Here is a 22,507-nt window from a genome sequence, read left to right on the forward strand (position 1 = left end):
CAGTATGAAGGCCTTGGTTTAAATCCCCAGAACTACCAAGTAAAAAAAAAAAAGTGAAACAAATGCAAAGTAATACAATATAATTTTAAAGAATAGTACTTTATTGAATATGTTTCATTCACAGAAAAATAAGCTTTAATCTACAACAAATGCCAGATTATATCAATTTTCTTAGTTTTCCATATCGATGGAATGGGTCCTACTAAAAGAACTAAAAGTCATAAAATTATATTCACAAATATAGTACTCTCTCAAAACATTTCACATGATTATTCACAATACTAATACAATGATATAAGAATCAGACATCAGGTTAAATTGTGTCACAGTAATGAAAAACAAAATCTTAACAGAAATTACATTGAAGTCTGCTATAGCAAATAAAAATGCAAATATGTTACTAAGTATAGACAAGATGGTAAAATATACTTACATAATAATATTTTTTATTTATTCTTTTGAGACAGGGTCTCGCTTTGTAGTGCAGGCTGCCCTTGAACTCACTATGCAGTTCAGGTTGGCCTTGAACTTCCAGATCCTCCTGCCTCAGCCTCCCGAGTGCTGGGATTGCAGATGTGTGCCACCACACATGCCCGGCTTTTACATAGCAATTTTAATGTTACATTAAATGATATACAATAATCATGTAGTAAATGCCAAAAATCTGTATGCCTCTCTGCAAACTGTAGACTTCAAAATAGAATCTTACCACCCAAACATTAATGTAGTATTATCTAATTTGAAGATATATGTATTTAAGATTGTCCTATTATATCAATTATAAAGTGTCATTTAGTATGTAGTGAAAGTTAGGGTACAGTGGAAAAAATACTTGAAAAAAAAATTTGAGACTTCCCAGGACAGGTAGGTTGGTAAAATTTTTCACCTTCAAATTGTGTCCCAGTCACAGGTCTGCCACTAATTAGCTATATATCTTTGAACAAATTAACTCTCCCTTGAGCCTCAGTTGCTTGACCTGTAAAATGAAGGGGAGGAATTAGATACTCTCTAAAGTCACTTACAGCTCTGACCCTCTATGACTCCATTATGCTGAGACAGACATCTATATTGTACTAAGTGTATAACTCAAATGAAAACTGATTATTAGGGTGTGGCTAAGTCAATTTTGTTTAGGAAAGCTAGACTGAATTTGGTAAGAATAATTGTTTTGAAAAAATTTTTTAAAGAATTTAAATATTTTTAAGAGTTTGACCTATTCGTTTACTTACTATAATAAGTTTCAGTGGAATTTTCTAGGTCAAGGTAAACCCACGGAAGGGTAAGAGTATTAGGATGGGAATTAACTTTTATAGCAGGTGCTTTAAAGATATGGTCTCCTTGAACTCTCATAACCTTGGAAGATAGGTATTATTCTCATTTCACAGATGAAGAAATATTTACCTTTATTTATTTGTTTGTTTGTTTTGTGAGACAGGGTTCAGCCTGGCCTTGAACTCACTATGCAGCCCAGGCTGGCCTCAAACTCACAGCAATCCTCCTGCGTCAGCCTCTCCAGCACTGGGATTACAGGTGAGTGCTGGGATTATAGGCATGAGCCACCTGCCTGGAGGTTACCTCCTTTTAAACAGCAGATTTGACTAAAAAGAATTATGCTTGTCAAATATTCCTTCTCATTTTTGGAGTTCTCTAATGGCAATGACGCACAACTTTCTCATTCTTCCACTCCCTTCACCTCTTTTGTCAAATCAATATTTGGGCATCAGTAACAAAACAATGATTTCGGTCTAAAGGAAGCAACCCAGACAACTAACACTAGGATGGTAGCCTTCAGAGCTCAAAATACAAATTTTTATCCATTAAGATGAAAACAGGAAAACTACCTAAATTTAAATAATATAACAAAAAACAACAAAATATCATAATACACATGGCCAAAATATGTTATATACACCTGCCAACCTCACCCTACCCACTTCAGCCATTAACCAAAGGGAGGGGGAAAAACCAAATCTAGCAGGAAAGGCAATACAAAGCTATTAATGAATAAACTGGAATTTATTATATAAATGCTAAAATCATTTCTCAAAAGTGAAGACAAAGTTTTTAATCAACACTAAATTATTGCATATAAAATAACTAGTTATTACAAAATAACTTCAATCTTCACATCACTAAAATGTAGTAAAACAGGTGTTGAATTCAAAGTCCTAAAGTGAACTTTATACAGAAAAGAAATGTATACATGTAAGCTACTGAGAACTATTCCAGGGAGAGTGTGATTTGGATCTGGTTATATTTTTGACCTTGCAAGTGATCAATTTTTGTACAATTAGAAAGGATCCAGTGCTTTTTTGTAGTGTGAATACAGGCAAACTCTGGTAAGTCTCCAAAAAATTTGATTAGAAGTTGGAGTGCTGAAGCAACAGCATTTTGAAACGATTCTTAAAATAAACTTGTTAGCCACATCAGCTTCATGCATTAAATTTCACAACTCATGGAGAGAGAAAAAAGGTCTTGCTTAACTCTAAACACAAGTTTTAAAGAAGAGCTTTAATGAACTGAGGTTTCCAGACCAGTGAAAGCCTTATGCTGAAACAATTCAGTTCCACCCTTGGCTAACAACTAGATTCTATTACCTAGCTGACTTGGGCCTGAAGTGTCCTGGAGAAAATATTTTTAACACTTCTCCCTTTATAGAACGCTTTAAATATAAATTTAAAGCTTTGCCCATATAGATCAAATTCAACTTAATGAATATATAAGCAAACCTAGGTGGAAGATAGAGCAAAGGGGAACTCAGGATTTACATAATAAAACAAAAATAGGGCAATGATTATTTAATTTTTGCAAATCTCATTTAAATTTGCAATGCTTTATACAAGTATCACTTAACAGAAATTAACAGAGGTTACAAGAACATAACAATACTTTTTCTTAGAAAATATAATAAAAATATAATTTTTAACAGTTTCACTCTCAAACAGTTCTCTGCAGTAAAATGCCCTATTTGCTGTTACATAAGTCTACCTCGAGAATGTAAATTCCAGATATTCTATGAAGCACTGTTAAACTTTCATATTGACGCATATTCAAGTTCTTAAAAAATATTTAAAACAACTATTCTTCTGTTACTATTTTATCATTTCCAAGAGGTTTTTAAGGATCTTGAGAGAACATTTTTAAAGGTATCTACTACTATTACTAGTCAAGAAAACAACAACAAAAAATGCAGGTAGAGGAAAAGACTTAACATTTTGTCCAATATACATGTTAATCACCCTAACAGTAAAAACTCACATGATGCCATGAGAGTCTCAACATGGAAAGCCGTCACTATAACTACAAGGAGGGTACAAACATGCTTCTACTTTTACCTACATAAGCTGAAAGATGTTTAAAATACTGGGTTAATAAAGATCTTTTAGTAAAGTGACTTAGGCAGGCTTAATCTAGCAAGGATTAAGGATGAATCCTTACTAATTAATTGGAAGATCTGAGACATATTTTATATTTCATTTTACAAAATCAGAAATATTTATTTTGAAAGAAGATAAGACATGGTCTACCTAACAGAAAACTACCACTCAGAAATATTTTTCATCCACAAAGCAGGCAAAACATACAAACATTTAAATTTTATATTGTCACCAAAAAGGTTAATTGCCCTGCCTTTTTGGATTAGAGAAACTAAAGCTGAGCAATAAGTAGTTTTGCAGGCGTTTGAACATGCCTAAGCCTTTAAATCAGTAAAATACTTTCTAAAAAAATTCTGATTACAGAAGTGATACATACTTACAAAAATTTCAAACTGAACAAAATGAAAAAAATTAGACAGTGAAGGGCCCCAGAAAATCCCTCTGGGACCAAACCCCAACCCCTCAAGAAAAACCACAGTTAACAATTTCATGTGATGTATCTTTCCAAATCTTTCACTCTATTATAGATACAAAATACATACACCTTGATTTTACCTCATATTATACACAGTGTTCTGCCACTTGCATTTTACATTTAATATATCTTTGACATCAATGTCAGTACATGTTGGCTAGATGGTATTCTATCATTAAAAACCATTTTAAAAATGGCAAAATCATTTTAAAATCATTCACACATGTATGTTTGCAATTTTAAAAGAAAATGGACAGAATCCTAAGACACAAAGACAAATATCTAAAAATATCCCTATCTTTCCACCAGTGTGGAACAGTTCATTCCTTCTTCACACAAAACAAATTATGTGACTGTAGAGATTTAACTATAATCTCCATGTTTATGCAGAATGCTCCATTTGTTAAGCCTATCAAAAAATAAAACATTCAGATGATTAATTCACTTACACTTTAGAAACTAAGTCAGCGTACTACAAATCCACAGTACGAGCAGTTACATTATGATCCTTTTTAGTCTAGTTTCAATTGAATAACAATGAAAAAATTGGATATAGCAGTTAATAACTTGAAAAACCCAGAAATTCCAGGCTAGATTGCCAACTACAACACTGCTATTTACATTTTTTTCTGCTTGGTAGCAAATGCTAATGGAATTCAATGCTGATTACTTAAAGTTTCTTTACATCACACATTCAATCAGGATAATAAGAACATAACATGCTTACTATGGAGTGAGATTAAGACATAAAAATTTTTTGCTTGAAAGTAATGACTGTGTAGCACATGGGACATTTGTCAACGGCTTCGGCACACTGTTTACAAGTGACCAGATGTCCACAAGGAATAAAAACTACAGCAATATTTCTATCCATACAGATTTTGCAAAGCTTCTCCTCTTGTAGGCGCCTTAGCTGCTCCTCAGTACTAATCTCTGCAGAAGGAGAAAAGAAATATACTAGGTTTAGATGTTCTATTTTTTTTTCTTTTGGTACTGGGGATTGAACTCAGGACCTTGCGCTTGCCAGGCAGGCGTGGCTGTGCCGGTGAGCTACATACCCGGCCCTAGATGTTCTTAGTTGTTTAAATTCTCTGAAAAAAATTGTTTGAAACATTTATCGAACCCCTACTGTGCGCCAGACACTCAAGTGCTGAGAGATATGAGTATGACTCACACATGGAATATGTTCTTAAATAGCTTGTGGGAGAGGATGTGAGAGCAGGCCATAGAGGTAAGCATAAAGTACAGAGTGATAAGTGCTATAATAAAGGTGCATACAAAGTGCTCTGGGACAAGATGAACAAGTTCGTCTCTTCAGGCTAGCTGGGGAAAGCTTCATGGAGGAGAAGCACGAAGTGACATTTAAGCATGGGTAACAATTTGTCAGCAGAAAAGCAAGGGTTAGGTAAAAGAAGCATATGGAAAGGACACATCTCATTCTAGAAAGAGATGGACTGCAGTGTGACAAGGAGGATTCGGCATTTGGATTTGAGAGGTGAGGAAGAAAGAAGAACTAAAGTTGACTTCAAGATCGCTAGTTGGCTGACAAGGAGATGGTGATAACAATGGGAAATATAGAAGGAGGTACAGGTTTGGGATTTTTTTTCAGGTATTTTTTGAGGTGTTTGCTGGGCATCCCCCCAAAATATCCAGTAAGCAAATGGAGAGTCAAATTTTGAGGTCAGAAGTCTCTATCTAGAGATAACAGATTTGAGTGTCATCAACAGATAGGTGACACTGTAGTACTGGTTAATTTAGCCTTTCCCAAAACAGGTTTTGTGAAATGCTAACAAACACACCATAAAAATAACAGGGAGTGAAACTGAAGCAGTAATTAAAAATAAAACCTTCCAGGGCCAGAGATTTATCTCAGTGGTTCTGGCGCCTGCCTCCCAAGTGCAAGGTCCCGAGTTCGATCCCCGGTACCAAAAAAAGTGTTTTGTTGAAGCAGAAGCAGCAGTCAACAATAACAGAGCATAAATACTATGTGCTAGGCATTACTCCAAATGCATTACATACTTTAACTATCTTTGTAAACCACTGCATACTAATGCTTTCCAAATCTGGCCTAAAACAAGAATTACTTATGGTGGGGTTTTATTGTTTTTTGGTTTTTTTTTGTGGTGGTGGAGGGCCTCACACATGCTAGGCAAGTGTTCTACCACTGAACCACATTTCCAGCCCCAAGGCATTTTTTGGAGACATGTTTTGCTGTGCAGTTCAGGCTGGCCTTGAACTCACTATGTAGCCCAGGTCGCCCTTGAACTTGTAATGATCCTCCTGCCTCAGCCAACGGAGTTCTGGGATTACAGGCATGCACCACCATGCCCAGCTCTGAGGAATTTTTTTAACAGCAGATTTCTAGGACCTTATTCACTAAATCTAAAATTTCTGCGGTCAAGCACACTGGCATTTGGGAACCACTGCCATCAAGTACAGTGCAGTACAGTGTAGTGTATGGCTTGTCTTAAAAATACAGAATGCATTTTCCTATTTAACTATGGAGCTCCTTTTTCATGGCATCTCTTTTAATGTCCTGGGGAACACTATTCTGAAAATATGTTTGGGAAATAACAGTTTAATTATATTCAACAAATACTAAACACTTTAACTAGGTTCTAGGCACTAAGGATACAACTAACAAATATATAGACTTCAGGCCCCCAATAGTTCCTAGACCAAAAAAAAAGAAAAAGAGTTCCTAGACAAATTAGGAACACAAGTAAACAGGAAATTATAATATGCTATGATGACAAAGGCAATTACAATGTGTTATGAAGAGCACAGGAAGGGTGTGATTGTGTGTGCATGCATGCAGGCAAGCCTAAAAAAATAGCCTAACCTGGGTCCTAAAGGACAAGTAGAAGTTAACAAAGATAGGAAGAAGGTGTTGGAGGCCAGAGATAATGGGAGAAGAGATTTCTGGGCAGAAATGGCAGAAGCAAACTCCAAGAGAGAAAGACAGAATATGTGCTAAGTGTACAGGTAAAGTCTGGGCACTGAACTTGAAGGGAAAACAGCATGAAATAAGGTTACAAAAGGACAGCTAGTGCCTGATCATGGAAGATTTGACAAGCCATGTAAAGGAGTTTGGACTTGATCTTGAGGACCCTGGGAGTTGGAGAGACATATGATCACACTTGTGCTTTAGAGACATTTCTCTGGCTAGAGGGTGGAAGACAGGATTATATAATTCCTTTCTTCTTAAAAAAGCAACCTTCTTGGGCTATGGAAATCAGTATGGAGATTACTCAAAAACTAACAATAGAAATTCCATATGACCCAGCTATACCTCCCCTGGGTGTGTTCCCCAAAGAGTTAAAAACATCATACTACAGTGACACATGCATTCCTATGTTTATAGCACTGCAATTCACAACAGTCAAGTTCTTCAAACAGCCTAGATGTCCATTAACATATGAATAGGTAAAGAAAAATGCAGTATAAACACACAGTGGAATTCTATTCAGTCATAAGAAGAATGAAATAATGTTATCTGCAGGAAAATGGATGAATCTGGAGACCATAATATTAAGTGAAATAAGTCACACACAGGGCTGGGGATTTGGCTCAGTGGTTCTGCTGCCTGCCTCACAAGGGCAAAGTCCCGAGTTCGATCCCCGATACCAAAAAAAAAAAAAAAATCAGTCATGCATAGAAAGTTAAATATTGCATAGTTTCTCTTATATGAGAAACTCAAACAGAGTTAAATAAAAGAGAGGTGGTAGGAGACAGGGAGGAAAGGGAAGAGAGGAAAGGGGATCAGGGAAATGGTGAGAGAAGGGTAAGGAGGGGGAAATACAAGGAATAAAAATGATCAAGAAATGACATCTGTATGTACCAATTCTCTAAAGTGAATATAACTATTACATGTCACAAAAACACACTAATAAAAATAAGCAACCTTCTGGGTGCAATAAAAGCTATAGGCTTGGGCTGGGGATGTTGCCTACTGGTACTGTGTTCAATCCCCAGCATCAAGCCAAAAAAAAAAAAGTTCTAAAGGTTGGTCACATAATAGTGTGAATGTACATAATATTAGTGAACTGTACACTTAACAATGGTAAAATGGCCTTCTGCTAGGTAAGTGCTCTATCACTGAGTTTTAACTCCAGCCCTATGATGTTAAAGTTTGTGTGTGTATTTTACCACAATTTTCAAAAACCTAAACCTTCCAAAATATTGAACATTGGACCAGAGTCAGAAAATCTGAATTCTACTCCCACCTATCTGAGTTATCTTTAGTAATAGCTCATCTGTACTTCAGGTTTCTCACTGAAGTAATGAAAATTACGATATGATCTTTAAGGCTCCTTCTGGTTCTCACTGTGATTCCATTTTACAGAGCCAGTGAAATGAAATGCCATGTCTACCAAACACCTATATTATCAACTCTACCTTTTCTGATCAGCTTTGTATAGAGCCACTTACTTGAGATGGTAATATTCTGGGCACAGTGCCCCCCCCAAATATTACTTTACCTCTGGCAATTACTTCACTCTAGCTTTGAAGGTAAATACTGCATTTTACATCCTTCCCTATGGGATCTTTCCTCTTTTACTGCCCACAAGGCCCTCTTCTAAATCAGGGGGTTCCTAGCACATGAGCAATAAAGGCACTACTTAGATAACTTTTGATGGTATTTACTAATATTTTTACTGTATTATTTTAAACCTTTTCTAGAATAAACATGTTTTCATTTTGTTAGAACAAATCCATATTGATAAGAAATAAATATGGGTTACTGTACTTGCATATTTTATAATATATGCAAAAGGATTAAAATAAGTGCTTTAGCACATGCACTAAGTAAAGGGCTTTATCTCACATTATGTAATTATTTTTGGTGGTACTGGGGATTGAACCCAGAAAGTGCTGAGTTATATCCTTTTTATTTATATTTATTTTGAAACAGGGTCTCTCATTAAATTGCCTCAGCTGGCCTCAAACTTGTGATCCTCTTGTTTTAGCCTCCTGTGTAACAGAGATTATAGGCAGGCAATGTTGCACCCAGTTTAATTCATATTTTTATCTTTTTTTAAAAAAGTGTTTGGGGCTGGGGATTTAGCTCAGTGACGCCGCGCCTGCCTGAAAAGCACAAGGTCCTGAGTTCAATCCCTGATACTGGCAAAAAAAAAAAAAAAAAAAAAAAAGGGAGGATGGATTAAAACCAACTGGGTTACAGATGTTATTATGAAATCACTGTTTATTTTGTTAAGTGTATGTACAAATGCAAGGAGACTGGAGGAAACTGATTTTTCTTTTTTTGGTACAGGGGACTGAACTCAGGTCCTTGAGCTTGCAAGGCAGGTGGCGGAACCACTGAGCTAAATCCCCGGCCCAATTTTGTTAAGTGTAATAACAGTATGTTATAGACTGAATGCTTGTGTACCCCAACATTCATATGCTGCAGTCCTAACCTTCCATGTAATGGCATTTGGAAGTGGAGTTTTTGGGAAGTACAGCCATGCGTTGCCAAATGTTTCTATCAAGGAGGGGACCACATATCTTGGTGGTGCCATAAGATTATAATGTGGCCTAGAAACTTCTATCACCTAGTGACATCTCAGCTATCCCAATGCTGTAGCACAATACATTACTCATGTGTTTGTGGTGATGCAACTGTGCTGTCAGCCATATGAAAGTTTAGCATACACAATTACGTACAGTACATAATACTTGATAATAAATGATTACGTTACTGGTTTATATACTTATTACACTATAGTCTTTCTCATTTATTTTATTTATTATTATTTTAGATTGTATACCTTCTACTTAGAAAAAATACATCTACCACAAAATAGTATGCTATGTCATGATAGCAGCAGCCTCATATCGTACATTTCGTGTTTACCAAGTCTCTTGATTATATCCAGTGGCCACTTCAAGTGACTGATCTATGCCATGTAGGTTTGTGTAAATACACATCATGATGTTCACACAATAGCAAATTGCCTAACAATGTATTTCTCAGAATGTATTCCTATTATTAGGCAACAATACTTTAAATAGGTTTAGATGAGGTCATAAGGGTGAAAGCTCCCTGATGGGATTAGTGTCCTTCTTAAAAAATACTTATGTACCAGAGTGCTTATGTACCAAACCCTTCCCCCCACTGCCATGAGGATGGAAGCCAGCCACCTACAGGGCCCTCCTTGGGAAATGGGCACCTTGATTTTGGCCTTCCAAATCTCCAGAAGTATGAGAAAAATACGTTTGTTATTTAAGTACACAGTCAGCGGTATTTTTTTAAATGATTTTTAAAATTAGCACATGTTTGGAGTTCATAATCATTTTAGGAGTGGTTACATGTATATATTACTGCTTCTTTTTTTTTTCTACTTCCCCTTCCCTGCCCCACCCCATGGTATTTTGATATAGCAGCTTGAGCAGACAGACTAACACACATTAAAGTTACATTTTTAAAATGCACTTAGCTATTGGCTATATATAAGATGTCTAATATTTGCATTGAAGTACTATTCCAACAAAAGAAGTTGGGGGAATATATGAAGCAAGATTGGAGAAGTATTAATACTTATTTTTTTTGAGATGAGGTCTTGCTATGTTGCTCAGGCTGGCCTCAAACTTAGGATCTCACTGCCTCAGCCTCCCAAAGTACTGATAATTATTGAAACTTACTGATGGGTACATGAGGTTTGGTTACACTTCTCTACAATGCTATATGTTTTTGAAATTTCTCATAATAAAAACTTTTAAAATGTTTATCCTAAGGGGGATGTGAGAGGACAGAAATGAATGGGGCCACAGAGTGATATAAGATATTATTCATAACAAAGTGCTCTTATTTTTCTTGCTTTTGAAAAACAGCCATGCATACCTTTCTGCAATGAAGTCTGACTTGATTCATCTTGTGTATTATCTTTCTGAGCACTCACTAGATCTGCAACTAGAACCTCAAGTGATACATAGTTGCTCCCAGATGTCTGAAATTTTTCCTCCATTAATTTTTTAATATCCCTCAAACTAAATCCCATTCGTATAGCTTCTTGTACCATGGGATTCTGGAAGACTGTATCATCTGAAATGAAAATTGGGAGGAAAAAGAACACAAGAGTTTAAACAAATATTTTCATTAGCACAACCCAACAATAAAATAGCTTTAAAAAAACAACCAAAAAGCCAGTAAACCAAAGGAAAGGGTGGGAGGAAGAATTGCTTTAGAGGAGAGAATTTTTTGAATTTTCAGAATCTTATAATTCATTATAAATGCTGTGAGTATATATTTTGTAGCATTATGGATTATTCAAGATTAGAGCCTGACTGATAGGGCTGGGTATGATGGTATAGGCCAGCAGTCCCAGCACTCTGGGAGGCTGAGGCAGGAGATCACAAGTTCAAACTCTGCCTGGGAAACTTAGTGAGACCCTGTCTCAAAATAAAAAATAAAAAGGGTTGGGTATTTAGCTCAGTGCAAAGGCCTTGGGTTCAATCCCTAGTACTGCAAAAAAAAAAAGTCTAAAATTCATATAAAAGACCAATTCTGAGCCAAAACAATTCTGAGCATAAAAAGCAATGCACAATAGCTGATTTGAAAATATGCTACACAGCCATAGTAACAAAAATAGCATGGTGATGCAGACCTATAATCCCAGCTACTCAGGAGGGTGAGGAAGGAGAATCACAAGTTTGATCCGCATCCCCAGCCCATAAAATGTTTTTTTAAAAGAGAGGAGGCAGGAAAGAGGGATACACATAGGGACGTGATTATTAGGAACATTATATGGTAGGTAACTTTTAAGATTTGTATTTGATAAAGAAAAAAACTATTAGGAGGTTATAATGAAGACAAAAAGCCAGTTAGGATACATACTATTACAATAATCCAAATGAAAAATAAGGGGCTGAAGCCAGGCTTGGTGGCCCATGCCTAAATTCCAGCACTCTGGAGTCTGAGGCAGGACAGTGAGTTTGAAGCCAACCTCAACTACATAGCGAGTCTGTCTAAAAAAAAAAAAAAGAAAAAGAAAAAGAGGATAGGGAATAACAAGTATTATAAAGGATGTAGAGAAACACTGCTAAAAGGAATGTCCAATGGTGTAGTCACTTTGGAGATCTGACAGTTCATCAAATGGTTAAAAATAGGTATCACATGACCCAACAATTCCATCCCTAGATATATATTCCCAAGAGAATTAAAAATATATCTGGTGAGCTGGGGATTTAGCTCAGTGGCACCGCACCTGCCTTCCAAGTACAAGGTCCTGAGTTCGATCCCTGGTACAAACAAAACAAAACAATACAAGAAACAACCATATCTGGAAAAAAAAACTTGTACAAAATAGTTCATAGCAGTATCATTCACAATAGCCAAAAAGTAGAAGGAAAAAAAAACAAATGTTCATCAACTTAGAAATCAAAATATGGTATTATCCATACTATGGGATATTTTTCACCATAAAAAAGAACAAAGAAGCTGGGCATGGTAGTGCATGCCAATAATTCTAGCTACTGTACAGGCTGAGACAGGAAGATCATGAGTTCAAGGTGAGACTGGACAATATGGCAAGACCCTATCTCAAAAAAAAAGGTCGTGAAGTACCCATATATGCTACAACACAGATGAAACTTAAAGCTACATATTGTATGATTCCACTTTTTAAAAAATCCAATCCCCACACCACTCAGGCCCCCTATGATTCCACTTATATTAAAGGTCCAGAACAGGTAAAACAACAGAGACAGAAAGTAGATTAGCAGTTATCTGAGCCCGATGGTAGAAGAATGGGAGTAATTGCTGATGGGTAGGTATGAGGTTTCTTTCTAGGGTGTTAATAATATTGTACAATTTGAGTGATGGTAAATACACAAAAAAGCACTGGGTTGTATACTTCATAAAGGTGAAATAGCATATAAATTATATTTCAATGTAAAAACATCAATCCTAACCCAGATCAACTGTCTCATCAGCCATAAGAAAAATAGTATGACTGTAAGGATGATTAAATACCAAAAAATATTATGGAGAAATGTTACAGACTCTTCCTAAGTCACTTAAAAAATATAGCTACACTAAGTGATTTCTTAAACTGTTTTGTTTATGCTTATTATAAAACTCATACCAAATAATATCAATGTAGCTATCCATCTCAAGCATATTTATGACTATACATAGTGTTCTCTTGCCTTGCAATCCTTAAGATACTAAACAGATGATGCTACAAGCATAGAGTGGGGAATCACCAGACATATTCTAAATTAAACTTTCTATTTTTGAAACATGCTGCCTAAAATGAAAATGAGATCTGTGTGTGATATAGGATTCAGAAGACCTATTTACAGTTCCAGTCCCACTAATGATTTTTAAAATGACTGGGTAGATCATATAACCTCTCTGTTTCTTCATCTGAAAAGTGGGGATAATAATATTTTCTTTGCTTAACAATACTGTTCTCTACCCATTTTCTGGTTTTCTTTCGTCTTCCAGTGCTGGTGATGAAACCCAAGGCCTTGCCCATGCTCATCAAATGCACCACCACTGAGCTACATCTCCAGCCCCTTTACTATTTTTTGAGACAAAGACTCTCTACGTTGCTCCAATTGGCCTCAAACTGTGATTCTCCAGCCTCAGCCCCCTAAGTATCTGGGATTGCAGGGATGTGCCACCTTTTTGAAAAAATTATTTTCATTTTTTAGAGACAGAGTCTCATTCTGTTGCCTAGACTGGTCTCAAATTCCTGAGCTCAAGCCATCCTCCCACCTCACCCTCCTGATTAGCTGGGGTTACAGGTATGCACCACCACACCCAGCTTGTACTAACATTCTTAATACTCAGAAATATCCGACATATTCATAACATTAAATTTTTAAATGTATAGCAATCTCATCCTAATAAACATACTATAGTGACTTTGAAAGTATATGTTTATCTTTTAACCCTACAAATAGATAACTCTGATAAACTTGGAGCAATATTAAAAGCATATTTATTTATTTTTTTCACATTTTGTCCCTTTTCTATTAGTACATGTTTGTAATACACAATAAATACATTCATTGTGCAGAACTAGTACATATACATATTACATCTCGGACATTGCTTAGTCAGATTTTTAAGTAGAGATTTTTTTCTTCTCAACTTCCCCTCTATTTTGGGGGATAAGCTACTATCCCCAGTGCTGACGGCTAAAAATAAGTAGTCTTTTATTTTTAAGGTATAAAAATTTACATGACTGTTTTTTTGTTTTGAATCATTGTTTATTGGTACATTTTAGGAATACATTATGATCATATCCATCATTGGGAACTGGTACCTGTACATGGTATATCATTTTTTTTTCTGGTACCGGGGATCAAACTTGGGACCTCTTGTTTGTGAGGCAGGCATGGTGCCACTGAGCTAAATCCCCAACCCTGTACATGGTATATCTTGATTCTTGTTTTTTCCCCATTCCCCTTCTCTCCTTTCCACCCCTCCACCCCTCCCTATTTAAAAAAAACTTTGTTTCTGTTTTTTCCTTCTTTTCTCATATTTTTTCCTTTCCCCTACCCCTTCCTTCACTTCCCCATCCCCTTTGGACCTTTTCTTCCTATTTTACATTATCTATTATACATTTTGGTCCTCATTTGCACTTTCAGTTTCTCACACTAGAGAAACTATTCGGTATTTACACATGTGTGTCCTATTTATTTCACTTAAGAGTATGGCCTCTATGTGCACCTATTTAGCTATAAATATCTCTAGTTTATCATTTTTATGGCTGAATAGTACTCCATTTTATATTTTCTAAAAACCACATCTTCTTTATCCAGTCACCAGTTGATGGGCATTTGGGCTGTTTCCAAGATTTAGCTATTACAAGAAAACCATATTTATTTTAATAAGCATATTTACCAATTCTTTTAGCCAGTGATGGTGTTTTTTCAGCACTTCTTACCTAAAATAGAATGTGGATTGTAAATAAGAATTCTTTTTGGTAGAAGGCAATTTAAAAAGTTACATTAATCATAAATTTAAAATAAATTGGCTGTATTCCAATTCAAAATATGAACATTCACAAGAGCCACAGCCTGATGGAACAAAAGGAAGTTAAAAGATCATCTAATCCAATCCCTTCACTATAGAAACAATAAGCTGAGGCCCAAGAAAATTAAACAACTTCATGGAGGCAAATACAATTAATGGTAGAGCCATTCTGGTAACTCCAGTCTCCCATTCTATTCCAGACTGTTTTTTTTTTTAACATATTACCAATGCTTTGGCCACCCGAGTTCCTCTTATCAATTTAGACACATTTTCAGATATTATATATTATCTGCACAAAGGTTAACTGATGAGTGCAAAATACATCATACAGAGGTCTAATTTCAGGAGGGTAAGGGATTTCAGTGTTTTAGTCCTTGAACCTCATTTTTGCCAACAATGATACTTAAATTAGTTCATCCTAATCCCCTATTCACAAATTTGCTTCAGGTTAAGAATAAGAAGTTCTAAATGAAGTACGGGACGTGCCTGGAAAAAGAATAAGAAGTTCTCTCTAAGTTCTCTTCTTTAAAGCTCACCATACATTATTAATTCACAATACTGTACTGTGAATTTTACATGAAAAAAATAATTATAAAACAAATGACATAATATTTGAAAAATGTATTACATAATATGAGACTTACCAGAGACTCTTCAAGTGAACAGGTTAAATGAATATTGTTTATATATTCTTGTCCCTTCTCTTCCAACAGGTATTTACACCTAAATAATAAAAGATTAAACTTTTGGCAGCTGATAAATTAATAAAAAATTAGTAAAGATATTATCTCCATATTTATTCCATTCACTTGTTTTTCATTGTTTCTAAGGAGCCACAAAGAACATTATCAATTTCCTATCCAATCATCATTTTAAGGTTAAAAAAATGTTCCTACTGTTACGCTATGTCAGTAGAGCAAAAAAATATCAACTTGAAAACTTTTTACTTTTGAGCAAGTTATTAAATTAGTACCTTGACATTTTTTCAAAAGTTTAAAGTGGCTAATCTTCTTACCAGGCTTTATTTTTTTAGATGATTAATCAATTATACATTTAAACTTTTCATTTTCAATCTTTCTTTTTAAGGTTATTTAAGGCTAAGATGTCTTTCCAAATGAGTTCCGTGGAGTTTTATATACCTGGGCACTTTGTTTATAAAAGACAGGATGCAAAGAGACATTTAGAATATGTTATCATCCTAGGACGTCACTGATTCTAAGAAGAAGCAGGTTTATTTTGTGTACTACCTAAAACTGCTGCCAATTAAAGAATGATCTGATACCAGATGTGTCCTGATTTCAGCGATCTTAAAATGTAAACAACTCTGTGTTTTAGAATCACTGAGATCCATTAGAATTTCCCCGGGTGTATGATGGCTTTTTCAGGACTCTCTTTGGCAACATAGGCTTTCTCAAGTCCATCATGAAAGAGCCTACTTTCAACAAATAAGTACACATTTTCTAATTTAGTGTTTAGGAATGAAATTATCTGAATGTCATAGATATGATATACAAGCAATGAGGGCACCAAAGAAGGCTTAGGTGTTTTTCCCCCCTATAAACTAGGTGACCCCATTTTTATAAACCTGGTGTGAATTTCAAGCCACAGTGAAGGCAAAAATAAGTTAAGGTGAAAAGTAATTCAAATCCTCCCACTGCACACTGTTCAACTTGCCTGTTACTCAATGAACAATTAAACATCTTACCCTGGATACCACTTAGCATGTTGTTCCCAAGGGTCTTCACTGGGCTTCCAATCGGTTAGTCCTCCTCCACAGTGAAAGCACTCTACTTTATCACCTTCACCTAAGAAAATATACAAGTAATATATATATTTGTGCAACTAGACACTTAGACAAAAATACACATTCTAGCATCTAAAAACTAAGCACATCTAACTTACATAAAAATCATATAGCTCAAGACATTCATATCCTCATCTAAGATATATATTATATATAAATGTATAATCTTTATTATTTGAGGAGAAAATGCACACTAAATTCACTGACCCAATCTGGGGTATTTTATAGAAGACAAAGAAAAATGAAAATGACCGATTTTTATGTTAAGAAGTACAATTGTTACATTCTTTTTAATTTTTATCATTTGGGCCACCAATATTTCATTTACTTTATCAAACTATGAACTTTAAAACAAGTTATATTCCAAGTATCAATAACAATAAATTTCAGCATAATGAAGTTACAAGATAAATTGCTCTAAGGTTGTAGCTTAATGATACTAAAGAAACTTTAAGATTACTATATGATGCTATATAAATAAAAATTTTGAAATAGATATTTTGCATTTTAGCATTATTTAATTCTAAAATAAATGGATCAGGTATATAATACTTCTTAAAATATTCCTGGAAGCCATCACATTAATTGCCCTTCCTGTCACACCTATAACATTCATTTCAAAAACACTCATTTGTGGGCCACGGATTTAGCTCAGTGGTGCTGTGCCTTCCTTGCAAGCGCAAGGTCCTGAGTTTGATCCTTGGTACTGTAAAACAACAACAACAAAAAACAACAAAACAAAAACATTCATTTGTAGCAATAAGCATAATACTAGGCAGCTTTCAAATATATCCTCTATATATTAAAGGCCGATGTTAATTTTAGCATGTGCCAAACTCTTTAATATTAACTCATTTTAGAGAGTTGTTATGAGGCTTTAGAGGAAATGCATGTATATATCCTAAGCACATATATCAGATGCTTAATAAATGATAGCTAGTATTACTATTAGACCCATTTCTATCATCCCTCTCCTAAAACAATTACATATAAACATGACTCATAATATGGCAGTCTTTTTTACATAAATTCCATAATTACATAAGTTTAGAAAATAAAAGTGATATAAATCATGCCAATTTATACCTAAATATTTACCAATTCAGGGGGTTAAAGTCATCTATTTTACTGTTTAGGATCCCTGGGATAGTTGTAAAGTTTGTTTACCTAAAGCATAAAATCCAGCTCTTGCAAGCTGCTCCTTATTAACTGAGTATGTCCATGTCCCAAAAGTAATGATCCGGGCTTCATACTCTGCCATGGCTGGATTTCTTGGAGGAATTGTTGAATGTGGGAAATTCCTATCAGAACTCACAACATCAGATTCACCTTGAACATTAATTTTCCGCCCCAGAACAAAGAAGCAGTTTGGAAAGTGTCGCCTGTGTTCTGACCAGGCACGATCACAAGGTTCCCAATTTTTCAGTTTTCCACCACAACAGAAGCACTGCACTTGATCATCAATACCTGTGTAGTAGAGTCCAGCACTAGCTAACTCTCTGGGAGTTAGGTGAGCATAGTCTGGCCAGTTGTGAAATGACTTCAATCTAGCTTCTTCACTACACATGGCAGGATTCCTTGGGTATATAGTGTCTGATATATCTACAACCTGTCCAGTTCTCAAAAGGTAGTCTGCATGAGTCTCGGGTGGTCTGTCTAAAGCAAAATGATTTCTGTTTCCCAGGTAGTTTTCAGCATTGTACTGACCATTTTGGGCACTAGGATTTGTAGGTTGCGCAGCACTATTTTCAAAATAAAACCCATTGATAAATCTGCAATTTGGAGATACTTTTCTGTGTCTCCCAACTGCTGAGTCTCCATATTGCCATCTATCTACTGCTGCATGACAACTAAAGCACCACACAGTATCTCCTTCACCAGTGTAAAGAAAACCCGCTCGGGCCAGTGTTGATGCTGAAACAGGACTAGTACTTGGAAAATTAGCAAAAGTTTTTAATCTATTGAACTCTTCTACAAATTCTTCATCCTTATTGATGCCTGCAGGTACACAAGTCTTGGTTTCTTCAAAACTGTTAAAAGTCATCTTCTCTTGAAAACAGGACTCATCCACTTTTTCTAAAAAGAGAACATTACATTAGGAAATCCAAAATGAGAAACATAGCAATATATGTTTGATATTAGGAGCTAAAAATTATCCACTGGTGACATAAAACTACACAATCACTAAAACATTCAAATTCTAAATACTGCAATTCTACGTTATCACACCATTCAAGTCATACAATAAAATCTCACATTTTTATTTTATCTGCCAGTCTCTCATGGTGCTGGAGATTGAACCCAGGGCTTCACACATAGAAGACAGTAAGCACTCTACCACTGAGCTACACCCCCAGCTCTTTGTTTTCTCTTTTTGTGGAAAGTAGTATTTAAACAAGTAGAAGAAAACTATTTATTTTAAGCATTTATTTTATATGAATATGGAAACTGTGATGCATAATACATTACAATTAAACATGTAAATCATCATTAGAAAAAACTGAAAGCAGCATAAAATATGCAGATTGTTTAAGTCTATGCATATTATAATGGATCACTGTATATTCAAGGCAGAGTTCAGTTTTCACAATTAAAAAAAATAAATGTTCAGAATGTTAATGCAATAATTTTAAATATTTGTTCATGTTCCTACAAGTTAAGAGAATAAAATGCTTCTGATTTTCCTGGATAAACAAGAGTTCATTTTTTTATAGAAGTGGATCATATATATATATATATATTTATAAATATAAATAAATATAAATAAATATTGCCCTCTACAGGGTGACTGAAGAAAACCCAAAGTATTTGTTGACCTTAATTGCAGTTACTTTTTCCTTGGTCAAGGAACAATCTGTTCAAATGGAAGAGAATTTGGCAGCTTAATTAGAGCTGACAAATTACAGCTATGTAATATTTAACCCAGATAAAATACTAAAAGGAGCCAGTTGGATTGAAAAGGGTGGTAAGATAATCTATCCTCTAAACCTAGATGCTTTTGAAAGCAAAAAATAATGAATAAAATGAATACACAGGAACAATAGGCATAAGTCAGGGTTGTCCCAGGCAAACCAGACTGTGTGGTCACCGTACCTGTGAGGTAAGCCTGATTCTCCAGAATCTCCCACACTGTCCAATACCGTGCAAATGTAAAAGAATGCTACCATCACCACACACACTCTCCAATTTAAAAATATGTAAATCACTTGAATAGATATTGCTCAAAAGAGGATACCCAAATAGCCAATAAACATATCAAAAAATGTTCAACACCACTAATCATCAGAGAATACAAATCAAAACTACAATAAGATATCACCTCACACCTGTTAGGACAGTTTTTTTTGTTTTGTTTTGTTTTGGTAACAGGGATCAAACTCAGGTCCTTGTGCTTGCAGGAGGCAGGCAGCGGAACCACTGAGCTAAATCCCCAGCCCCAAGGATAGCTATTTTATTGCTATTATATAAGACAAAAACCAACAGGGGAACTCTCATTGTAAACAAGTACAGCCATTATGGAAAACAGTATGGAGGCACCTCAAAAAACTGGGAATAGGATCTAACAATCTTACTAAGTATATCTCCAAAGGAACTGAATGAAGTCAGTATGTTGAAGAGACATCTACATTTTCACATTGTATTAGAGCACTGTTCACAACAGCCAAGATATGGAATCAACCTATCCATCGCTGGAGTAAGGAATAAAGAAAATGTGTTATATATACAAAATGAAATATTTCTCAGACATAAAAAGAAATTCTGTCATTTGTAGCAACATAGATGGAAATGGAGGACATTACGTAAAGTGAAATAAGTCAGGGAGAAAAAGGCAAATACCACATTTTCTCACTTACAGGTAGAAGCTAAAATGTTGATCTCTTAAGCAGAGCACAAAACAGTGGTCATCAGAGCCTGGGAAAGAGGTGTGTGTTGGGAAGTGGTGGTGAGAGGATGGTCAATCAGCAAAGATGTACAATTTGGATTTTGAATGTTCCTTATGTGAAAAACAAATGTCTGAGGTAAAAGACATGCCAGTTATTTTGATCTGTTATAATGCATTGTATACATGTAGTGAAATATCACACTGTACCCTATAAATATGTAAAATTATTATATTTCAATTAAAAATAAAAATATATTTTAAAAAATGAGCACTGTGACTTTGTCTCTGTTCCATACGGGCATTGATTTCTTGAAGAACTATCCAGATCTTTCAACATTATGTTAGCAGAATGTCTATAGAACATCGTCTCTCTTTGAGTAATATTCAACACAAGGCTTCTCTCTTGTAAGCTGGCAATGAACTTCAGACTTTCTTGGCTTTGTCAATTTAGTGGTAATAATTCATATAAATACCTCAAGAGCTGAGTAATATATGAATTCAAAAATTTTTAGAATATACTCTCCATGACTTTTGATTATCATTTCCCAGATATCTAAAAACATTCTGACATTAACTTAAAGCTCTTTGTTTAACTGGTATAATGAGCTGGAAAATAACCAAGATTCAAAGAAACCAAGGCTGGCTTACAAGCTAGTGAGATAAAATTTAAAAAAAAAATTTTTTTTTGGTTTTTTTGAGCAGGGTTTTGCTATGTAGTTCTGGCTGGCCTCAAACTCTTGGGGATCCTCCTGCCTCAGTCTCCTGAGTAGGATTACAGGCATGGACCACCTCACCCAGCTATTACGGTTTTTTATACTGTTACTAAGGAACTAAAAGACTTGGTTTGGAATAAAGTCATGATGTGAAGGCAAATCTCCAAATTAAAAACCCTGGGATTTTAGTTAATTATAAATTAATTATGAGCCAACATTACATTGCTGTTAAAAAAACAACAAAAACACAACCTTCTAGCAACTGTTGGGGCATGGTGGTACACGCCTATAGTCCCAGCATTTAAGAGGCTGAGTTCAAAGCCATCCTGGGCTACACAGCAAGTTCAAGGCCAGCCTGAACTACATGGTGAGACCCTGTCTTAAAAATAAACAGCTGGAAAAAAAAGAAACAGCTGGGTGCGGTAGCACAGGCCTGTAATCCCAGCACTAGGGAGGCTGAGGCAGGAGGATTGCTGCAAGTTCAAGGCCAGCTTGAGCTACATACTGAGTTCAGCCCCAGCCTGAACTACAAAGCAAGACTCTGTCTCAAAAAAAAACCCCCAAAAAACAAAAACAAAAACACACACATACACACCCCAAAAAGACAGAAAAAATATAGGCTACATTAGTGATGAGATGTGCAACATCCAGATCCAATTCAGAGTATTATTTCCAGTTCCAAAGACATTTCAGAAGGGACATTAACAAAATTTAATGTCCTTGGCAATCAGGATAATGAAAATGATATCACAGGAAGATCTGGAAGAGGTGAGGATGTTTATCCCAAAGGGAGAAAAATTTGTGAGGGGAAAGGTAGAGAGGATAGTATATATAAAAATATCTAAAAGGCTATCATGGAGAAAAGGGAGTCAAAGTCTGTGTAGCTTGAGGGCAGAATTGAAGCCACTAAGTATAATTATAACCACTACATTTTACCCCAATACAAGCATAAACTTTAAAACAATCAATAGCAGTATAAAATGGATTGTATTGTGTATTAGTCAGGGCTACAGAGACAGATTTAATGCAAGATATACAAATACAGTGTATAAGAACTTACAAGATTGGCTTACAATGGCCAGCCACAAAGGCAGGTGTGGAAAAGTGCAAAAGGGCTGTCTGTGGGTTAGAGATCCAAACGATCCACTTGAAGGCCTGGAGCTCACTAGTGTCCCGTGTGAGTTTGTATCAGAAGGCCAAAGGGTCTACGCAGGAAGGCTGGAGATGACATCCAAGGTGAAGGTGAAGACTAGAACTCCTCTGAA

At 35.5% G+C, this 22,507-nt stretch overlaps 1 protein-coding gene and 1 long non-coding RNA gene across 12 annotated transcripts in view; one reads left to right on the forward strand and one right to left on the reverse strand.

The window, feature by feature from the left end:
- Positions 1–2,015, forward strand: part of LOC147821588 (uncharacterized) — a 51,870-nt gene extending 49,855 nt beyond the window's left edge. For both annotated transcript variants that reach the window (XR_015446808.1, XR_015446807.1), the window contains one exon: positions 1,436–2,015. This is a non-coding gene — a long non-coding RNA (uncharacterized LOC147821588). The remainder of the gene's footprint in view (positions 1–1,435) is intronic.
- LOC101715865 (E3 ubiquitin-protein ligase XIAP) overlaps positions 81–22,507 on the reverse strand; it is a 47,699-nt gene continuing 25,272 nt past the window's right edge. For 5 of the 10 annotated variants that reach the window (XM_013077899.3, XM_021240568.2, XM_013077898.3 and 2 more), the window contains exons 2-7: positions 17,814–18,722; positions 16,548–16,647; positions 15,487–15,565; positions 14,711–14,753; positions 10,697–10,897; positions 81–4,785 (exon numbers count right to left, since the gene is read on the reverse strand). In XM_013077899.3, coding sequence (XP_012933353.1) covers positions 4,592–4,785; positions 10,697–10,897; positions 14,711–14,753; positions 15,487–15,565; positions 16,548–16,647; positions 17,814–18,690 — 1,494 coding nt within the window. In that variant the 5' untranslated portion in view covers positions 18,691–18,722 and the 3' untranslated portion in view covers positions 81–4,591. Of the gene's footprint in view, positions 4,786–10,696; positions 10,898–14,710; positions 14,754–15,486; positions 15,566–16,547; positions 16,648–17,813; positions 18,723–22,302; positions 22,503–22,507 lie in introns of all 10 variants that reach the window. The other 5 variants (XM_087199779.1, XM_021240572.2, XM_021240571.2 and 2 more) reach the window with 4 other exon arrangements.

The sequence above is a fragment of the Heterocephalus glaber genome, unplaced genomic scaffold, assembly GCF_053883595.1.
Source record: "Heterocephalus glaber isolate CG9 unplaced genomic scaffold, H.glaber_assembly_v1.0 deba00001729, whole genome shotgun sequence".
In the NCBI taxonomy this organism is placed as follows: domain Eukaryota; kingdom Metazoa; phylum Chordata; class Mammalia; order Rodentia; family Bathyergidae; genus Heterocephalus; species Heterocephalus glaber.